General features: G+C 36.5%; 1 protein-coding gene and 1 long non-coding RNA gene across 5 annotated transcripts; both read right to left on the minus strand.

Moving 5' to 3' along the window:
• Positions 1 to 4,557: 4,557 nt before the first annotated feature.
• LOC145232138 (uncharacterized) lies at positions 4,558 to 17,255 on the minus strand. 4 transcript variants are annotated; one of them, XM_080096653.1, is made up of 15 exons: positions 16,551 to 17,255; positions 16,294 to 16,419; positions 15,025 to 15,159; positions 13,631 to 13,725; positions 12,995 to 13,172; positions 11,145 to 11,539; positions 9,849 to 10,043; positions 9,287 to 9,484; positions 8,683 to 8,880; positions 8,254 to 8,304; positions 7,722 to 7,881; positions 6,796 to 6,868; positions 5,604 to 5,823; positions 5,157 to 5,296; positions 4,558 to 4,888 (listed from the first exon to the last, which is right to left on the minus strand). In XM_080096653.1, the coding sequence occupies exons 2-15, from the start codon at positions 16,365 to 16,367 to the stop codon at positions 4,691 to 4,693; spliced, it is 2,310 nt and encodes a 769-aa protein (XP_079952779.1). In that variant the 5' UTR covers positions 16,368 to 16,419; positions 16,551 to 17,255; the 3' UTR covers positions 4,558 to 4,690. The 4 variants fall into 4 exon arrangements, with proteins under 4 accessions (XP_079952779.1, XP_079952780.1, XP_079952777.1 ...); XM_080096654.1 differs by having other exon boundaries at positions 11,247 to 11,539; positions 15,025 to 15,162; XM_080096651.1 differs by having other exon boundaries at positions 15,025 to 15,162.
• A 78-nt stretch (positions 17,256 to 17,333) lies between these two features.
• Positions 17,334 to 19,464, minus strand: LOC145232143 (uncharacterized). Its single transcript, XR_013860839.1, has 5 exons — positions 19,374 to 19,464; positions 18,665 to 18,731; positions 18,356 to 18,410; positions 17,821 to 17,897; positions 17,334 to 17,504 (listed from the first exon to the last, which is right to left on the minus strand). It is a non-coding gene; the product is annotated as an uncharacterized LOC145232143 (long non-coding RNA).
• Between the last annotated feature and the right edge of the window lie 44 nt (positions 19,465 to 19,508).

Raw genomic sequence — 19,508 nt, forward strand, 5'->3', positions numbered from 1 at the left:
AAGGGGTTAAAACAATACAATTGACCGCATTATAAAATGCCTGTATCCGTTTCAACTGGCTTTTTTTTATAATATGACAGCTAAATTGAAAACATAGAGAACACTTTGGTACTTTTAATTAATGTGATATAATAAACATAAATGTCTTTTAATTGAAGAAAAAGTAAGTTATATCCAGGGTAAAATTTATTTGTGTTTTAAAGATTAGGCCTACTTATTTCATTGTCGTAATTGCGCAAACGTGGTATTTATTTTTGTTTGAATAGGTAACCGAAGATGCCATTACATATATTCCAATAACCTTAAATAAGTGGTAACGATGTTTCATTCTCATTTATTTTTAAGATATTTTTTGATGCAACAAATAAGCCGACACGCACATACCTTAAAAAGCTGATAAAAATAGGCCCGAAAAACTCAGGCAGGTCTAGTTCGACCATTGGGCCAAGTTCCTGCCCGACTTTGTCCGTTTTAGATTTGAAAAAACAACGCAACGTCTCCGAATGGAAATTTACCAGAAAACTTCCCAGAGAAACCGAGCGAATATTCCAACGCACAACAAATCATTGCGTAACGCATCGAGCTGAAAAACACGAACTTGCTTTGTTAAATTTTACTGCGCTCGGGTTTGTACTAAGTCAGTGCTTATAAAGTTTGTTTTTTTCTGGGGTGTTTATTATTTAACATAAATCATAAGCAAAACAAAAATTAAATGTCGACGATGGCTCTTAAGTGAAATAATACGGTACATTTACAAACACGAACATTTAATTGTTGTTTATGTTGTAGGTCAAATAGGTTCAAAGTTACTTTTGTAGTTATTAAAACGTGTTTTTAAAAGAGAAAAGTAGTTCAAAAATAATTTGTAAATTTGTTGAAATGTATTTTGGCATCAAATACGGCAAAAGCAAAAGCATTATTAACTGTCGTACTTGACAATAAAATAAATCCAGTTTTTGGTTTAAAATAATAAAACAAGCTTGCATAACCTAGCATTCATAGTCAAATCTGATTCACTTGACTTCGATACAGTATAACAACGTGCAGCAATGCATGTCACGTTTTGTTAATTGTTCCTGCCTTAGGCATTGTATCATTTGAGTTTTGAAACCAATGCACGAATTTTAGTGTAAAATGATTTTGCACGTATATTGGCATTCCGGTTTTCGATAAAATTACTATCAAAATGCTGTGCACATTTTGGTAGGAGATAATACTAGGTAAAACACTCATTAATCTGCAATAAATGAGGTACCTGCAGCTAACAAGGCCCCTTAAAAAACTATTGCGTATAACTGAAAAAGCATTTAACCGTTCCAGGCCAAATTCGGCATGATTGTTGCAGAGGTTGATATTAAACATCCATTAGATTTTGAGGACGTTTGCATGTTTTGTTTTTGTAGGATAACAGTTTAAAAAAAATTAAAACTTGGGCCTTAATACAAACCTATGCTGTTAATAAAGCCCAACATTTTCATGTTTATAAAAATAGTCTAGAAACCAGACTTATTTATACTTTGCTTTGGTCAAATAAAAGTTCAAACAAGCAACGTTATTAACTCATATGACACATATACTGTTAACTAAGACATATAACTGTAAATCTGAAGGTACTAAAAAAAAGAATAAACGACCCCTTGACATTTGATAACCAAAAATACTAAATGAAATATTACTTCCACAAACATCTTATTCGGACTTTTTATCTTCCTAAGAAAGCAAAAAAGCAAATTTAGTGAATATCAGTCGCCTTTACTATAAAAGACACTTGAGAAAATGACAAAAAAATGTTGGGCCTTATTGCAAGCAATGCCTGATAAACAAAACCGTAATAAAGTTTATTTGAAGTAATTCTTTTTTCCAGACCGGATAATGCTTCAATTAAACTAAAAGTACGCCATTACTAATATATCTTAATAAGTTTTCATTTCGACAACACAACCTTTTCATTTTTGTTACCAATTTGAACAAAAAATAATAAAAAGTTGAAAATAAACACTTCTTAATTTGGATTGGTCATGATAACAATTACATATAACTTGCAGGTCCAAAACTTTGTAGATCATTTTAAGTACACATATTTTTTTAAATTGCATCAAAATGGAATCATTTTTTCTTGCACATAAAAAAATATTAGCAGTGGGCCTTATTACCTTCCGGGCCTATATACCTCCAGGTACCTTGTAATTATGATTGCAACTACTTAATAAATTTTAAGTAACTTTGAGTTAAAGTTACGCCAATTGACACTAATAGCCGCCAAAAAAACATTACTAGCCCCCCAAAAAGAAAAATTGGCTTTCTTTAAACAAGTCTTCAATTTTATTTAAAAATGTATGTAGTGTACCCAAAAGGGTGTTTTTTAGCCATAATAGATAATAGAAACGAATTGAAATAAACTAAGTTATTAATCTTGCTTAACTGTCCCATTTTTCTGTTTGAACAAAACAAACACGCAATTGCAATTAGGCTAGGCAGTTAATCGAAAACTACATTTTTCATTTCACAGCTCTGCAACATTATGCTAATGCATTTTGGTTCCGGGTGTCTGGAATTTCAAAGTTTTGCGAAAGAACTCGATTGGCTGGCGTTCAGAATCAATTACTTACAGCTATAACGATTAAATCTCTATTTTTGTCTTTGAAAAATGCTTCTTTGTTTTCTGCATTGTTAATTGTTTGCAATCCATTGCTGCTATTCAATATATTTGAGTCTTTGTTTGTAAAGACGCACATATATTAAAGTAACTTATCAACCAAAAATATATAAGCAAAAACGTGTTGTACCTATAAATAACAGAGAAACTAAAGTATTGCTAAAATTGTAAATCATAGCGTGTTTCTGTACTTCTGATTCATTCTTAGGTCTGATTTAAATCAATGCACAAATTACTTTGCTTAAAAAAAGTTATCTACAGTCGTAAACTATAGTCATAAATAGCGCTCTTGCAGTGGACTTAACAAGGTAAACATGAATCATTTAATTACCAATTGCAATCGCTATTGTTAGTTTTTTTTTGAGGTGATAGTTTGGGAACTATGTGTACGGCAGTGTTTCACAAAATATTTTTCCGAGTTTCGGCAATTGGGAAAGGCCTAACTGCAACACAGAAGGCCGGACTTGGGTAATTGTCAATTGGGTTAGGGTTGGAGTCAGTCCAAAAATATATCCAAAAATATATAACACACTGCGACATGCTTTATATTTCAAGCGTTTCGGCAAATGCTCATGCCTTCATCAGGGATATGAATAAGGGACACATCAGTCGTTCAAAAATTAAGCATGTCGCTTTTTACTTCTATTTGGGCCGTTACTTTCACCATTAAACTTATGAACAGACCCGTATGTATAGTGTTGTAAAGATTTTTAAATTGATCCGTCATTTTATTTTGGTTTGGCACAAACACTTAAGTAACTTTGAGTTAAAGTTACGCCAATTGACACTAATAGCCGCCAAAAAAACATTACTAGCTCCCCAAAAAGAAAAATTGGCTTTCTTTAAACAAGTCTTCAATTTTATTTAAAAATGTATGTAGTGTACCCAAAAGGGTGTTTTTTAGCCATAATAGATAATAGAAACGAATTGAAATAAACTAAGTTATTAATCTTGCTTAACTGTCCCATTTTTCTGTTTGAACAAAACAAACACGCAATTGCAATTAGGCTAGGCAGTTAATCGAAAACTACATTTTTCATTTCACAGCTCTGCAACATTATGCTAATGCATTTTGGTTCCGGGTGTCTGGAATTTCAAAGTTTTGCGAAAGAACTCGATTGGCTGGCGTTCAGAATCAATTACTTACAGCTATAACGATTAAATCTCTATTTTTGTCTTTGAAAAATGCTTCTTTGTTTTCTGCATTGTTAATTGTTTGCAATCCATTGCTGCTATTCAATATATTTGAGTCTTTGTTTGTAAAGACGCACATATATTAAAGTAACTTATCAACCAAAAATATATAAGCAAAAACGTGTTGTACCTATAAATAACAGAGAAACTAAAGTATTGCTAAAATTGTAAATCATAGCGTGTTTCTGTACTTCTGATTCATTCTTAGGTCTGATTTAAATCAATGCACAAATTACTTTGCTTAAAAAAAGTTATCTACAGTCGTAAACTATAGTCATAAATAGCGCTCTTGCAGTGGACTTAACAAGGTAAACATGAATCATTTAATTACCAATTGCAATCGCTATTGTTAGTTTTTTTTTGAGGTGATAGTTTGGGAACTATGTGTACGGCAGTGTTTCACAAAATATTTTTCCGAGTTTCGGCAATTGGGAAAGGCCTAACTGCAACACAGAAGGCCGGACTTGGGTAATTGTCAATTGGGTTAGGGTTGGAGTCAGTCCAAAAATATATCCAAAAATATATAACACACTGCGACATGCTTTATATTTCAAGCGTTTCGGCAAATGCTCATGCCTTCATCAGGGATATGAATAAGGGACACATCAGTCGTTCAAAAATTAAGCATGTCGCTTTTTACTTCTATTTGGGCCGTTACTTTCACCATTAAACTTATGAACAGACCCGTATGTATAGTGTTGTAAAGATTTTTAAATTGATCCGTCATTTTATTTTGGTTTGGCACAAACACTTCGGAAAAAAAGTGGAAGAACTTGAATTTCAGTATTTTAATCATCAGCTGTATGAAGGGTAGCATCAAATCCACAAATGCGGTCACATTTAATGCTGATTCCACTGGTATCCAACAGCACAATCCGAATATTTGATGGTTTGCTGGCGTATCCAATTCGTGTATGACGTCACGCGCGTATAAACCCCTGGAAATCCGATTCCGCCACATTTTAGGCCGTATGACGTCACACCGTCAACATACCACTTGGTGCCGTGCTTGCAAACGATCGGGCCGCCGCTGTCGCCCTGAAAATTTCAATCAATCAATTTTTATATATTTGCTGATAAATATAGACCTTCTGATAAATGTATCAATACATTTTTTAGCTCTTCCAGCAATCTTTATTATAATATGCCGACGTTTCGATGTCCCACACAAGACACCTTTATTAGGGTAATGTCATAAATTGAAAACACAAAGTGGTGTATTCTGATCAATGGTTCCGCATTTTTTCTTTTTTTCAAAGAAAAAATGATAAAAGCTCTACAATTATCAAAATTTTAATTATAAAACCTGACAAGTGTCTTTTCTTGAGACACCTCCCACACAAATCATCGTCCGGGCGTCAAAGTTGGGGTAAATGTTTTTGCAATAACTGCCGCTTCGAATCGGCAATTTGGCTTGCTTCAAACGGGAATTATCTGGCCCGACACCTGTAAAACATACAGATATGATACTACAATTGTTTTTGGGCGTATCCACAAGCTCCTTGGCCACTGTGAGCAACATTAGATGTTCACGCTGTGGTAAGTGGTAACACACCAGTTTATATGTAACATATATTTTCATGTGTCTGGGCATATGCACAAGCTTCCTGAGTATACTGAGGATCACTGTGAGCAACATTAGATGTGCAAGCTATGGCCACACACCAGTTGATACACAACATAGATTTTAATGTGTCTGGGCATACACACACGCTTCCTGAGCACACTGACGACCACAAAAGCACCCACTTACCCTTCGTTGAGCCCCACCCTGCCACGTAACAGTTTGCTCCAATAGGGGGACCCCAAGGGGCAAAACCCCTAAGATCAGGGTTAACATAATCTGGGACGCAAGCTGGTCGAATATGCTTAGTCATGTTGACCTTGACTCTCAACTTGATGAGAGCCACGTCGTGAACGTGAGTGTCAAGGTCGTAATCAGGATGAGTGATAATTCGTTCAGCGACTTGGCTCTGAAAAAACAAAAGTTTTTGGCTAAAAACTGTGGTTTCCAACACTTTTTGAGTAAAAGCATTTGTAGCGTTAGAACAACAAAAATACATATTAAAGAAGTTTCCTTTAAATATATGATGTATTAGGAAATTTTAGCCTAAAAGATTGTTCTTGCGTTCATGCACTTCTGAAATTATCCTGCTGACCACTTAGGGGCGCAAATCCTTACAAATAACTGTCTATTCCAGTGGTTCCCAACCTTTTTTGTTACATTCCTCCCTTCGCCCATTTTCGAACTATGCATTCCTCCCCATAAGAAGAAAAACAAATATAACATTAAAAATTAAAGCAATTTGAAATAGACCTTATAATTAGGGATGTCCATTCAGAATCCTTTACCAATTGTGAACCGGGTCCAAATTATAATGGACATAGTAATGTAAAAACAAAAATATTCTGTAACATTTTCAATGTAATTTTTTTTTGCAGTTTTTATGAAATTTCTCCCCTGAACTCATAAAATTGCTCCCTAGGGAGGAATTCCTCCCCGTTGGGAACCACTGGTATATACAAAAATATTCTGTAACATTTTCAATGTAATTTTTTTTGCAGATTTTATGAAATTTCTCCCCTGAACTCATAAAATTCCTCCCTAGGGAGGAATTCCTCCCCGGTTGGGAACCACTGGTCTATTCCATTGATTTTCAACTTTTTTTTAAGTGGACCAGATAATGATTCGTAAACAGGTAGTGAAGCAAATGACCAAGGATGGAAAGCGTATTGCAAACTTACAAAAAGCAAAGGTACAAAACGCTTTTAACATTCCATAAAACACCGAATAATAGTTTCTTTCGTGGGTTCGAAACGCACCGCAGGCTGTGTTTTTTTCTAGCCTGTGCCTAGCCTAGCATTTGTAACATGCTTGGAAGGCCAAATTGATTCGGTATCGAACCTCCTAAAGTTTTGGTGTACTATAATTTAACCAGACTTACCACAAAATATCGCGTAGGTTCACCATCTTTGAGGTGTTTTCCGATGTTAATTCGATAAAGGTACGAAGTTTTTCTGAAAATTTACACATCACTATAATTGAAATTTGCTTTAAACCGGTGCTTGTTAATCATAGTAGTAAGAAAAACTGTAATGTAGGGGTGCATGACACAAAAACATCTGCCCCAATTCGTCCCTTCCCTTCATTTAACACACAGATTGTTAAAAGATAAAGGAAACAGTAAGTACTTGCGCGAAATCCTGGAGAAAAACGGATTTGGTATTCGTCAATGTTAAGAAACAGGGGCGTGCAACTGTTTATTACATGCTATGGATCATAATTTCCATTCTGTGAAGACGAATTTATAACCAAGTTTTTCTAGAGCAGAGTTGTAAAAGCCCGAAATCCGGCCCGAACCCGAATCGTTTTTGGAAAGCCCGTTGAGGCCCGAAAGTTTGATTGACAGGCCTATACATTAAAGCCTCAGGAAAGACCGAGGGGGCTATGTTTTGGGGCTGTTTGACATTAGGGCAGGTCCAGCAAATAGCTACTTAACCAGTTACATTTATTCAAAAAATACTGACACATAGCGTAAAGTCAAGCCCGAATCAAGCGCTTTTTCAAGGAAATCCAAGCCCGAACCCGGCCCCAAAAACCCGGCCCGACTTACAACTCTGCTCTATAGAGAGCTTTAAATAAACTTTACCCAGTAATACAAAGTCACAAAATGCCAATGACACAGTGCACACAAGAACTTGCTACAATTTAACAGTGAAAAGTATAAAAAATGGACTACTTGACGCAGTCAGCACGGACCACGTAAATAGCTGTCGCGGGTCGTGCTCTGGTCCGCACGCCCATGTTGCACACCCCTGCTTTAGAAAGACCATTTTCAAGCGAAATTTATCACCCAATACTCGACCTTACTCAAGGGAATATCCATTATCGGAATGAAAGCAGTGAGCAGCAGTTAGAATCCAGTTGGAACAGATCAGCGTTCCTCCGCATTGATATTTTTCCTTTCCTAAAATTCCTTTGATAATTTGGATAATCCAAGGCCACGATCCAGCGTTTGCCCATTCTCCACCTGTTATGTATTTACACCATATGGTTGCAACAAATCAGTCGACTTGTTATGTTCCGTTGTGTTTTTCCGTTGGTTTTACAAAATTGAATTACGTCGTGCGAATTTTGAACCGACAGTAGACCTCGGTTAATCCGGAACCAATTGGACCCAAAAAAATTGTCCGGATTAGGCGAAGATCCGGATTAATCGATGTCGATTAGTTAAAGCCTTACCACATTACAAATCATTTGTACCTCAAGTTTTGTTCGAATTAAGCAAAGATCCGGATTAACCGAATCCGAATTTTCTTTTAATCACGGCAAAAACCTTTTTTTAAGCCCAACACAGCGCTGAAGTTTTAGCTTGCAAGAAAATACTTGACTTTATACTTACCAACAATCCGGGTCTTCGGTAAATAGTATTGAGTTCCACATGAAATTTTCACTATAATACAAGGAGGTGTTAAACAACGTTGCAAAAACAGTTTTACTAAATATGCGCGTCACGTATAAAGCAAAAACGCATATTTATGAATATTGCTATTGCTAAGTTCATTGCCATTGGAAGCCAAATACAGGTATAGTAAAAGTGATTCATTTGTGTATTTTCCAGAAACAGTCAATACCTATTTAGCAATGAAAATGATAATATTATTGTGTTACCAATTTATTTTAAAGTTGTCTAAACATTTGTAATGCAAATAATACCTACTACCATGCAGCATAGTAAATATATTTTTAATAATATATTTTGTGGTCAGATAAAATAAAACACTCATTGCGCACTTTTTACACAAAATTGGAAACACGAAAACTGAAATACCTGGTTTAGGTTTCGGACAAGCCAATAAACAGGAGTTGTTATGCCAGAATGGCAAGTGGTTTGGACAGGCACAGCCAGCCACACAATTATTTGGGTCAGGAACACAATTTCCAGGACTTGGCAGGCCTAAACCCGGGCACGTTCGAGGACAACCAATACAATTTGTGTAAACTCTACCGCCACTGCAGAACGGTTGCACTGTCGAAAAGAAGTTTATTTTGTAAGCATAAACAAAATACTACGTGCTAATTGAGCTATAACATTTGTGTGTGGGTGTTTGCATTGTGGCCACACACAAGTTCATGCGCAGCATAGATTTTTACGTGTCTGGACATACACACAAGCGAACGAAGTACACTGAGTACCACTGTGAGCAACATTAGATGTGCACGCTGTGGCGACACACCAGTTTAACTCGGCGAATATTGGTGTACTTGCTGTTCATTTTAATCATGCCCCTTACATTAAGATACTACCAAAGGATTTAATCATGATTAGGATAAAAATAACACATAATAACGAAATAAGACGTTTGGTAATAAAGCAATCTGCTTTTACCTATACGAGCCAGTTTGCTTTCACCATAAAAACTTTAGGCAGGTACCTGGCGCTGGGGGGCATAAGAAAGGTGGGATACACGTATCACTGAAAAGATAAGGTGCGTAGTCAGGACATGTGCAGCCTTTTTGGCAGTTAATCGGATCTGCAGTACAAGCTGGCATTGATGCCTCATATCCCGGACATGCACGAGGACATTCAACGCAATCACTGTATTCCTTTCCGCCATTGCACTGCGGTGGACCTACGAAAAAACATTACTGGAATTAGGTCACCAACTTTTCTGATTTTTCGAATATTTTTAGATGTTTATCATTAAAGTACGCCAGGCATATTAAAGGCTATGCAGAATCAGCCGGAAACCAAGCATTTCCATATGGAAAGGCGTAGGCTAGAAAAATCTAGCCTGCGGTGGGATTCAAGCCCACGACAAGAGTCTTTTCGGGACTTGCGCTCCACCAAAGTCGAATCACAAGCACCGTTGCCTGCCTCGTATGCTGCACATTTCAGCTTCGTACTTGGGGATTTGGGGGATTTTTAAATGTTAAAAGTTTTCATTCACGAACCAAAACATAAAATACTTATTCGAATAGAAAAAATCGACTAACGTTGATCTTCGCATTCATCTTCTGAAATACACTGACTTCCGGAGGAAACACTTCTGTTCCGGGGGCAGGCACATGTGGGTCTGCATGGGCGGGCGAGACAGTTGAAACTTACAACAATCCCCACAACACATCTCTTGTTGCAGTACGGCTGACATGACGTGTAGACTTGATCCCCGAAACAAATGATGTTGGCGCCTTAACAAATAAAAGAACACTGCTGAAAATGGCCAAAAGCGTTTCTGACAACAAGACATCAAAGATATATATAAGCTGTTGCTGCCAGGCATAATATCAACTATATAGAGATCTTCTGGCAATTGTATTTTTGTAACGACGTTTTTACATCCTATACAGGTCGCCTTCATTTTTTCCTTTGTTTATCGTGCACTGTAATACGCGCATTCAGTGTTATTTACCCTGACTAAGGCGACCTGTATACGTCGAAAACGTCCGTACAAAATACAATTGCCAGAAAAGTTCTATAAAGTTGTTGCATCAAAGATCGAAGTTGGTGCTGCAGAAAGCCAGAAACGTCAAACGAATAAGGAACAAAATACGGTACTCAGAAATCGCTCAATCGACAACCCAACCAAATGAAATGGGATCCACTTTTCGGTCATGTCCCCTGTGGTGGAAAATTATTGCTCTAAGGCAGTGGTTCTCAAACTGTGGTACACGAACCACTAGTGGTACGCCGGAACTTCTCTGGTGGTACGCGAGTAGCTTTCTGTGAGACCTAAAACTGGGGTTTGCGGACTTCAAAGGGGTCTGGAGATGGTTCAGGGGGTTCATAGAGGCAAATATGTATCAAAGACCAGTGGCAAAAGACGTTTCAGGCCAGAGATATACACAATTTATAAAAGGGATCCGTGGCTACAAAAAGGCTGGAAAACCACTGGTTTAGGTGGTATGCAGCGATAGAAAAAGTTGTCAGGTGGTACGGGGTCCGTATAAGATTGAAAACCACTGCACTAAGGCTACGAAACAATAAGTAAACCTCTCGCACCGTTAATTAATGCACTACAGAATGCAGCATTAATTAAATGTTAATAAAAATACCATGCGTTGAAAACTTTATTTTTGTTGTGGGAATTTTAAAAGGATAAACGATGCGTTTTTTTGAAAATGCATAGGATTAAAAAAACTGATTTTCAAACTTCGGTCCGAATTTAAAATCCTAAAAAGCATTTTCAAATTGCCTGGATCCTAAAGTAGTGAAGAAGCACCATTGATCATCATTACTCCAATACTTGCTTGATGTTTTGCGGAAGCAGTCACCCTGAAATATTCACTTACTACGATTTGACAAAGGTGACAATGACGACGTAACTTCCATCACATCACGTGATCCTTCTGTAACATTCTCGATCCAAGAGGACGTACTTAATGACGTCATACCTTGTGATGCCGTTGATGACGTCACAAACGGAAATGTCGTCGTTGTTTGCGGCGTCACAATGGTTGGTGTTGTACTGGGCGGCGGTGGTGGTGGGAATATTGTGTATTCCAAGCGGAATCCGGGATAGTTTGAAAAGTAATCCGAGAAAAAGGTGATGTTGACGTAACTGCTGACCGGGTTAAAGGTCAAAGTTGAGGATTGAAATCCGCATAAGATCCAGTGTTTCAGTCCGTCTCTCAGCTCCAGTTTATCGTCACACTGGTTCGAGCAAGTACCGAAGTTACAAATTAACCTAAAAAAAAGTTTGCAATAAATTAATATTCCAAAAACAGAGTGGTGCAACAATTGGCCGTTAGAGATTTGCGAGCAAGCCGCAAAAATCGTGATGCAAAGAATTCAACTCATTTCAGGTTTGGGGTTTTTATGACAAATAGAGAAGTGCATGGCGACACCAGAACCGCAGTTTGATCTTATTTTTTTTATCAAAAGCAAAATCACTCATCATTTAAAGTTAAAAATAACATTGGTTTAATATTTTTTGTGTTTTTAGGCTACAAAGCAGTTGTAAGTCGGGCCAGGTTAGGGCTGATGTTTTCTAACAAACGGGCTTGAACTCGGGCCCGACTTCACGTTCTTGTATATTATTGTTTTTTTGTCAATGTTTATATGAACCAGTAAATCAAACTATGGGACCTAACTGGCTTCACAAAAAAAGTTTCAGTTTCGGGTCAGATTTGGACAAATAGATGAAAAAAGAAATAATTCTAGTTGTCAATTTTTGCAAACTAGAGCAAAATGGCGGTAATTTTGATTTTATCTACTATAGAAATATTGAGGTAATTCTAATTAATTTACAGTTTTCCCAAAAATGCTGGTTTGTCCAACGGTATTTTTAGGCATGTGATACCAGCATGCGTCTTATGTTCAAAGCCACTTAACAAGGCCAAAACAAAAAATGTTTAAATGTCAACAAGCGTAGGTGAGAATGAAAAACAGCTCTAAGCGTCGCTTCGACCTTTAAAAAGTCCTTGTCTTACTGGAAAGACCATTTATCTTGCATTCCCACAAACAAAAATAGAAAATACAGGGATGCAAAATCTGAAGTTAAAAATCTCAAAAAAAGTTACAAAAATCCTAGGTTACAATAACAGAACGTTTTCGAAATTATTTTGGGCGAGAACGCCCTGACAAGACGGCCACATTTTCTTAACGCGTTTTCTCCACGTCAGCGAATGAAACAATGCAAAACTTGAAGTTCAAATTTGAAATGTACCACAAGTGAGTGGTTTGAATCTAATTCCAGGTCGAGATCTAATTTAATTTCCAGTTTCTGGGAGTAGAAAATCTAATTTAATTGGAAAAAAACGACAAAAAAATAGTTGTTTAAGTCTGAGTCGGCTTCGGGCTCGAATTTCGGGCCCGTTTACAATTCTGCTGAAAAGTGTGCGCGCGAACAAAAATTCATTTTGTCAACTTTAACTAATATTGAGAAACACTTTATAACTAACTAACCTTTTGCAATCAGGGGACTTGACCTTAATTAAGTTAAGCTTTACAACACAAAAGATAAATAAAGCGACCGTGCTCACAAAAACAAAGCACACTTTAATTTCAATTTATAAAAGGTAAAGTTCAAAACGTAGGCTTTTCAAGTCCCTTTGTACTTAGATTTTGAGATGTGTCAACATTTTAAACTGTGCTCTAAGTAATAAGCACTGCAGTGAACTGATTTATAACAAACTCTCACCTTTTTGGCTGTAAATTAAGTTGTGTGATTCGGATTGAAATTCGACCACCAGGCGCTGCATTTATATTCCAAGCACAATCCAAGTTATTGGGATAATTCCTTGGATGATTGACTGATGTTAAGACGCCTGAACTTCCCGATATTATGAGAGGCGTTCCATCACAGGCCTCAGGTCGACCTTTGGTAAAAAGTATATTGTAAAAAAGACACGCAAATACAACAAACAAGAAAATATATATGTAGTAGAGTACTAAAGGTCACCAAACTACGGCATAAGGGTACAGAACGTTGACAAAACATAATGGAATACAAATTAAATACGTAACGTTTTAGCATATTACCAACAGCACAATTGTGTAGATCGCTTATGTGTTACTGCGTTTAAACTATACTGCATTAGTTTTTTGTTTTTTCTATTTTTCGATATTTTGGCTTATATGTTATGCGGCTATCATCGTCATTCTTTTTTCACGTGGTTCGAACCCAGGACACTCCCGGGGACGAATCCCGATCAAGGTTTTTTTTATGTATGTATATGGGTCAGGCGCTGGACCATTCGGCCAAGTTTCTGGTATTTATTTTTGTAGTGTTTCTCGATGCAAAAAAACGTAGTGTACTGTACACAAAATGTCTTACTGTTTGGGACACATCTTCCGGCAAGCATACGATGACCCAAACAACAAACTTTTTCACGTCTCGTGCAAGTAGATTGAATTTCTCGCGGTCTTTGTCTGAAACAACATGCAAACTAGGTTTTATTAACAATTGAAATCCCACTAAAATCTTTGAAAAGCCTAAATAGTCAATGACATAATTTTTAACTTATTTGAATGCGCAGAATATAATAACTCACTTTTTACGCGGAATTTTTTTATAAATTCGTTACTACGATCGTAGTACGCTAGGCCTATTGAAGGAGCCGTTCCGAATCAGCCGGTCACAATTACAGTAATCGAAATTTCATTGAAATATTTTAAAAAGCCCAAAATAGCCAATGGCGTATTAAAAAAACTCTTTTGAATGTTCAGCATATATTAATTTCATTTACGTGCCCAAGGTTTATAAAACTCGTTACAAAAAAAAACTATTTAGTTTTTTGTTGTATGTGTCGCCTAAATCTCGTTATTAGTTCCAGAAAACAGATGAACTTGCGCATTGGTGTAAGCAGGAGCGTTGTTCTAACAATAAATTCCGAGAACCTAAATTTTAAACTAGGCATTTGTAAACAAATATATAGTTGGTGTATAGCTCAATAAATAAAAAAACTGTTTGAAACAATCACCTTCTACTTAAAAGCGAAAGCGATAAATAAACGAAAAATACATAGATTTAAATTTAAACAACAAAAATTCTAAATATATCTCAAATAAAAATCCCAAAGCGTCAATGACGTAAAATTCCACGAATTTATTTGAATGTGAAACTTAATTCGTTTTCTTGCGGAAAGTTCATGAAATGTGATATCTCCGACAAACCTATGGCGCCTACGATTAATTAGGTGAAGAACTCATTAATATGTAAGACTTAGATAGGATCACTTTACCGTACAGGAACTGTTTGTCTAAAAACAAAACGTTATAGTTTTTGTTAAAAAAAACACGAGCCGTAAAATAATAGGTTGTTTGAACTGTTGAAAATTATTAAGTGCTTAAATTGTTGCGACACGCCGCTCTTAAGCATTGTAGTTACTTAACCACCACAAAACTCAATTACAGTCAGCATAAAATTCAAACACGGTGCTATAGCACAGAGCTATTTGTGGCACACTTTTAAGTTACATACAGTGGTGGGATTCAGTCGGTTCGCACCGGTTCTATAGAACCGTCTCACGAAATTTTATGAGGCCAGCGAACCATTAGCATTACTGGTTACTGTCAATGGACTTTTTGTAACAGAACCGGTTGAAAAATATGACTTTTGTGATAGGACCGGCTGACAAAAATTTGAATCCCACCACTGGTTACATATAAATTAGTAACATGTAATTCTTGCATAAGATGTATACCAACTTCTTTGTGGCCAGAACTTACCTTAAACAAGGTTGTGGAATATAGAAAGCATTAAGGCAGTAAGCGCTGTAAGTTTCCATTATGGTTTTCTTGCACGGATAATTCACGTCTGTATATCTCGCGCATTCTGTTGGCAGTTGTCTTTTTGCCCGATGCCTGCTGGTTCAAATACAATTATAATCAAAACCAAGTATTTGTTATGAATACATATACATATGCCATATGAATAAACTGTTGCTGCCAGGCATATTGTATCAGCAAATTTTAAGCTCTTCCAGCAGTCTTTATTACAATATGCCGACGTTTCGATGTCCCAGACTCCCATACATATGCCCTATGCTTGTTAAATGCGATAAGTTTTATTACTTTTCAAAAACGCAAAAGTGTGTCAAAAACGCAAATAGGCAGATTTGAATGCGTGTGCGAAAAGTTTTTGTGAGTTCACGACCAATGTACAGAAAATTCCCAAATTGTAGTTCATTTTTGCTGAGTCCGCAAAAATTGCGTTGAGGCAAAACTACTTCGAAACCGAAAACGATGTAAATTAATGTCACTAATTTCGGCAATTGCCAAAGCGGTCATTAGTGGTAAAAGTTGACGTCGAAAAGTTTAAATAATATCGTGATCGCTTAATTGAGTGCAAGTATATGCAACAAAAGAATTTGAATGCCCTGTGCTTATAGGCAGTGTTTCATACCGGAACGGAACGGAACGTTATACCGGAACGAAATAAATAATTCTTGGCTCAAATACCGGAACGAAATACCGAAATAAAAAAAAAAAACCGGAACGGAACGAAATGCCGTTATTTTTTATTCCGGTATTTCGTTCTGAACATTTGACATGAAACAATTACTGAAAATTTCGCGCCATTAAGCTCTTACAATTTACATTCGTTTAACCATCATTGACAAATGTTATGTGACGTAACAACTACCGACAATAGTTCTTGTGTGTTGCAACTTTCTTTTTTCGCTTAAAGACCAGAAAGAAATGTTCTTCTGTTTAGACCGAAATACCGAAAAATACCGTTATAAATTTATTTCGGTCAGACCGGAACGAAATGAAAATATCGGTCCAGAACGAAATAAATAATTTGCTCAGAACGAATAACGTTATTTCGTTTCGTTTCGTTTCGTTCCGTTCCGGTATGAAACACTGCTTATAGGTCTAATTGTTTTTTACCAAAACTGAAAAAAAGGGGGAACAAAATGCAAAAAATAATCTGCCCTGCTAAACGCAAAATCCAATCTGAAAAACGGTTTTCGTATCAATACAGTATCAACCCACCTTGTCGCGTTGACTGTGAAAACTGCTTCGACGAGCAACAGATGCAAAAAGCCTAAAACGTATTTTGAAAACATTCTTTGCAAACGAGAACTTTCACAAAATTCCAACAGAAAGCAGCTTCTGAGCCTAAACAATGCCACAGTGTTATAAGTCTGCTCTGAGACCCAACAGTTTACAGCAACAGGCAGATTTTTAAAGTTACAATTTCAGAGCTTACTTGCAAAACAAACATTTGCATTCAAAAAGCACACACTCACCGAAAATTCACCGATCGCGCGTTCTGCTGTAGTGTACATGACGTCAAATGAAGCGACGCTGGTGCACGATTTGTGCCCGGGGGTGAAACTATCCGCAAAAGAATTACCGGGAATTCTATAATTGGCTTTAACGAAAGGGCAAATAGATTTTCAACATTTAAAGCTCACTGACGCACAGTATTGACGATGGAAGTCTTCACAAACATTAACTGGAAACGTTGGTTAGATGTAAAAATTTTAAAGGTTGATTCGCCCTACAACTAATGCACTATAGTCTTGTCACATATATTTGAAACCAGTTTTTAGGCCCAGTAGTTTCTTTATCTAGACTCTAGATTCTATAGGCTACATATGCAAAATTAACTAGAAGGGTGGCCTAGTTCATAGTCATATGTTGAGGCCTTTTTAAAAAATACTCACTACCACATTCACATCCGGTCTAACATTTACCAATGATGTTTTAAAGCCTGTATGTTTCCACAGGCAAAAACTCATGCATAAGATTTACACAACATATCATATATGTACCAGCTGTAAAAGTCTTGCACATATCTGTGACTTATTTCTTGCTTAAACCACATAGACAAGCTGCAAGCAGTAAAAAGATTCCATACGTGACCCCTTAAGAAACGACATCCATAACATGCGTTCAACTAAAGTAAACATCAATGTAATTAGAACCCAAAAGCTTATAATACAAAGTTATTGAGCTGTTTTGGCCTTTGGTTTAGCATCTTTTGATAAAATATTTAACAACTATTGGAACTTTAGAAAAAGCACAGATTAAATTGGTAAACACTATATTCAAAAACATTAAAAAGAACATCACAGAACAGAATTAAGAACCAATTCAATAAAATAATTTAAAACTAGATCACTGGGTCTTTTGAGGCCGAAGACTTCTCGATACAGCTTCAAGTTTTTGTAGCATGGCATTTTTCTGTTCCATTAGCCCTAAAAGCATTGGGGGTATAGCATAGTTTTGTTGGAAGTTTACTGTTTGGTTTGTGGGTTTCAGTTGGAAAAATTTCAGCATTAAGAGAATTTTACCAAGTTAAAAATGCATTGTGATTTTATTTACATGCTCTTTTATTTACAAATTTGGAAATTCTAAAGTATTTTATTAAATTGTCAATTTTAGTGATAATTTACTGCAGTTTAGAGCAATCATAGGTAAACATATGTCCAAGGCTAAATGTAATTCCAGTTATAAAATCATTGTGTGTACATATGACAACAACAAACATTTTTTTGTATCGAAACATCATACCTTTTTCACGCTCTTCAAAGTTAGCTATAAGTTTGTCTGTTTTGTTTAAAAACTGCCCTTCAAGCTGCAAACTTGAACTACAAAACAAGTTTGAGGTGATTTTGTGTTATGTAAGTTATAAATCTTTCCAAAAAGTGCATCAAAATAATTATGAAATATTCCATAAGATGTGAATTAAAGCCAATTCAAAACATAACAAAACTTAAATTATTTGCCAGGTACATAAATAATGGCAAAGGCTTGTGTAATACAAAATGTTGTTTTCCATAAATTTCAATACAAATTTGTATTCTGGAAAACGTACTAAATATAAAGGTGTGTAACCAGTGGTGGGATTCAATTTTTTGTCAGTCGGTTCGCTGATCTCATGAAACCAGTGGTGGGATTCAAATTTCCATTGGTGAGATTTAAATTGTTTGGCATGCTAACTGGTCCGCTGATCTCATAACATTTTGTGAGATGGTTCTATAGAACCGGTGCAAACCGGCAGAATCCCACCACTGTGTGTAGCCTAAATTACAAAAACTACACATACCTAAATCGAGGCAAGTACTCCTGCATTGTGTATTGTTGTATTGCAGTAGTTGAATCTTTGAACAAACACATCAATTTACTTTAAACTTTTTAAAGACTTGTGTTAAAATCAACCATGTAAAGCAATGCTGAGCTGAAATAACTTAAATATTCATCATAACTTCTGTATGTATCTGTATGTATCTAACTGAAATGTATCCGTGTTTGTGCAAATGGTTAAAAAAGAGTATTTTTTATGTACTAAAAAGCAAATCAATAAATGGTTTTGGGCATTGAGATTTATTTAAAATAGACAAAGTTTTATACAAACCTTTTAAAAACACACTTGCTTCATTACAAGGAATGGATGCAACATCAGCATTTTCAGATTGCACTTTCTGTTTAAAAAATGTCAAGAATTAAACACTAACAAAAAGACCAAAATTACGGGTCATGTCTAAAACTGCGGGCCCGCTTGGCCCACTTGGCCCGCTTGGCCCAGCACTTGGCCCGTTTTTCCCTGCGAGAGACGGGCCAAGCAATGGATATTGTGGGCCAGCAGTTTTTCCTTGCAAGAGACGCGACAAGCACTGGATACAGCGGGCCCGCAGTTTTTATACTTGCGAGAGACGCGACAAGCAATGGATATAGTGGGCCCGCAGTTTTTCCTTGCAAGAGACGCGACAAGCACTGGATACAGCGGGCCCGCAGTTTTTATACTTGCGAGAGACGCGACAAGCAATGGATATAGTGGGCCCGCAGTTTTTCCTTGCAAGAGACGCGACAAGCACTGGATACAGCGGGCCCGCAGTTTTTATACTTGTGAGAGACGCGACAAGCAATGGATATAGTGGGCCCGCAGTTTTTCAATTGCATGAAGTGCTGGGCCAAGCGGGCCAAGTGATCCAAGTGGGCCCGCAGTTTTAGACGTGACCGCAAAATTACCACTACTAACGTCTAACATACACCAAAACTATTGTTTCTCGTAACTAAATTATATCTAGTTTAATACTAGCAGCAATTTTCTGAAAAAAACTTACCGAATCCATAGTTTCAAGGATTTGAAATTTGAAACGTAATGTTCATGAAAAAAAAGTTACAAATGATTTTCAAGCCGGGTTTCAGAAGACGTCATAACATTCCATAGAAGTGAAATAAATTGCTAAAATACAACA

This window comes from Phallusia mammillata, chromosome 6 (genome assembly GCF_965637545.1).
Source record: "Phallusia mammillata chromosome 6, kaPhaMamm4.hap1.1, whole genome shotgun sequence".
Lineage (NCBI taxonomy): Eukaryota > Metazoa > Chordata > Ascidiacea > Phlebobranchia > Ascidiidae > Phallusia > Phallusia mammillata.

What these genes read in the sequence shown, in the direction of transcription:
- LOC145232138 (XM_080096651.1), bottom strand. Translation starts at nt 16,367, where the DNA reads ATGTTTTCAAAATACGTTTTAGGCTTTTTGCATCTGTTGCTCGTCGAA. An exon ending in TTGTCCGAAACCTAAACCAG is followed by an intron (nt 8,305 to 8,682) that starts GTATTTCAGTTT and finishes CTTGTATTATAG; the next exon opens with TGAAAATTTCATGTGGAACT. An exon ending in AGGGTGGGGCTCAACGAAGG is followed by an intron (nt 5,297 to 5,603) that starts GTAAGTGGGTGC and finishes TATGTTTTACAG; the next exon opens with GTGTCGGGCCAGATAATTCC.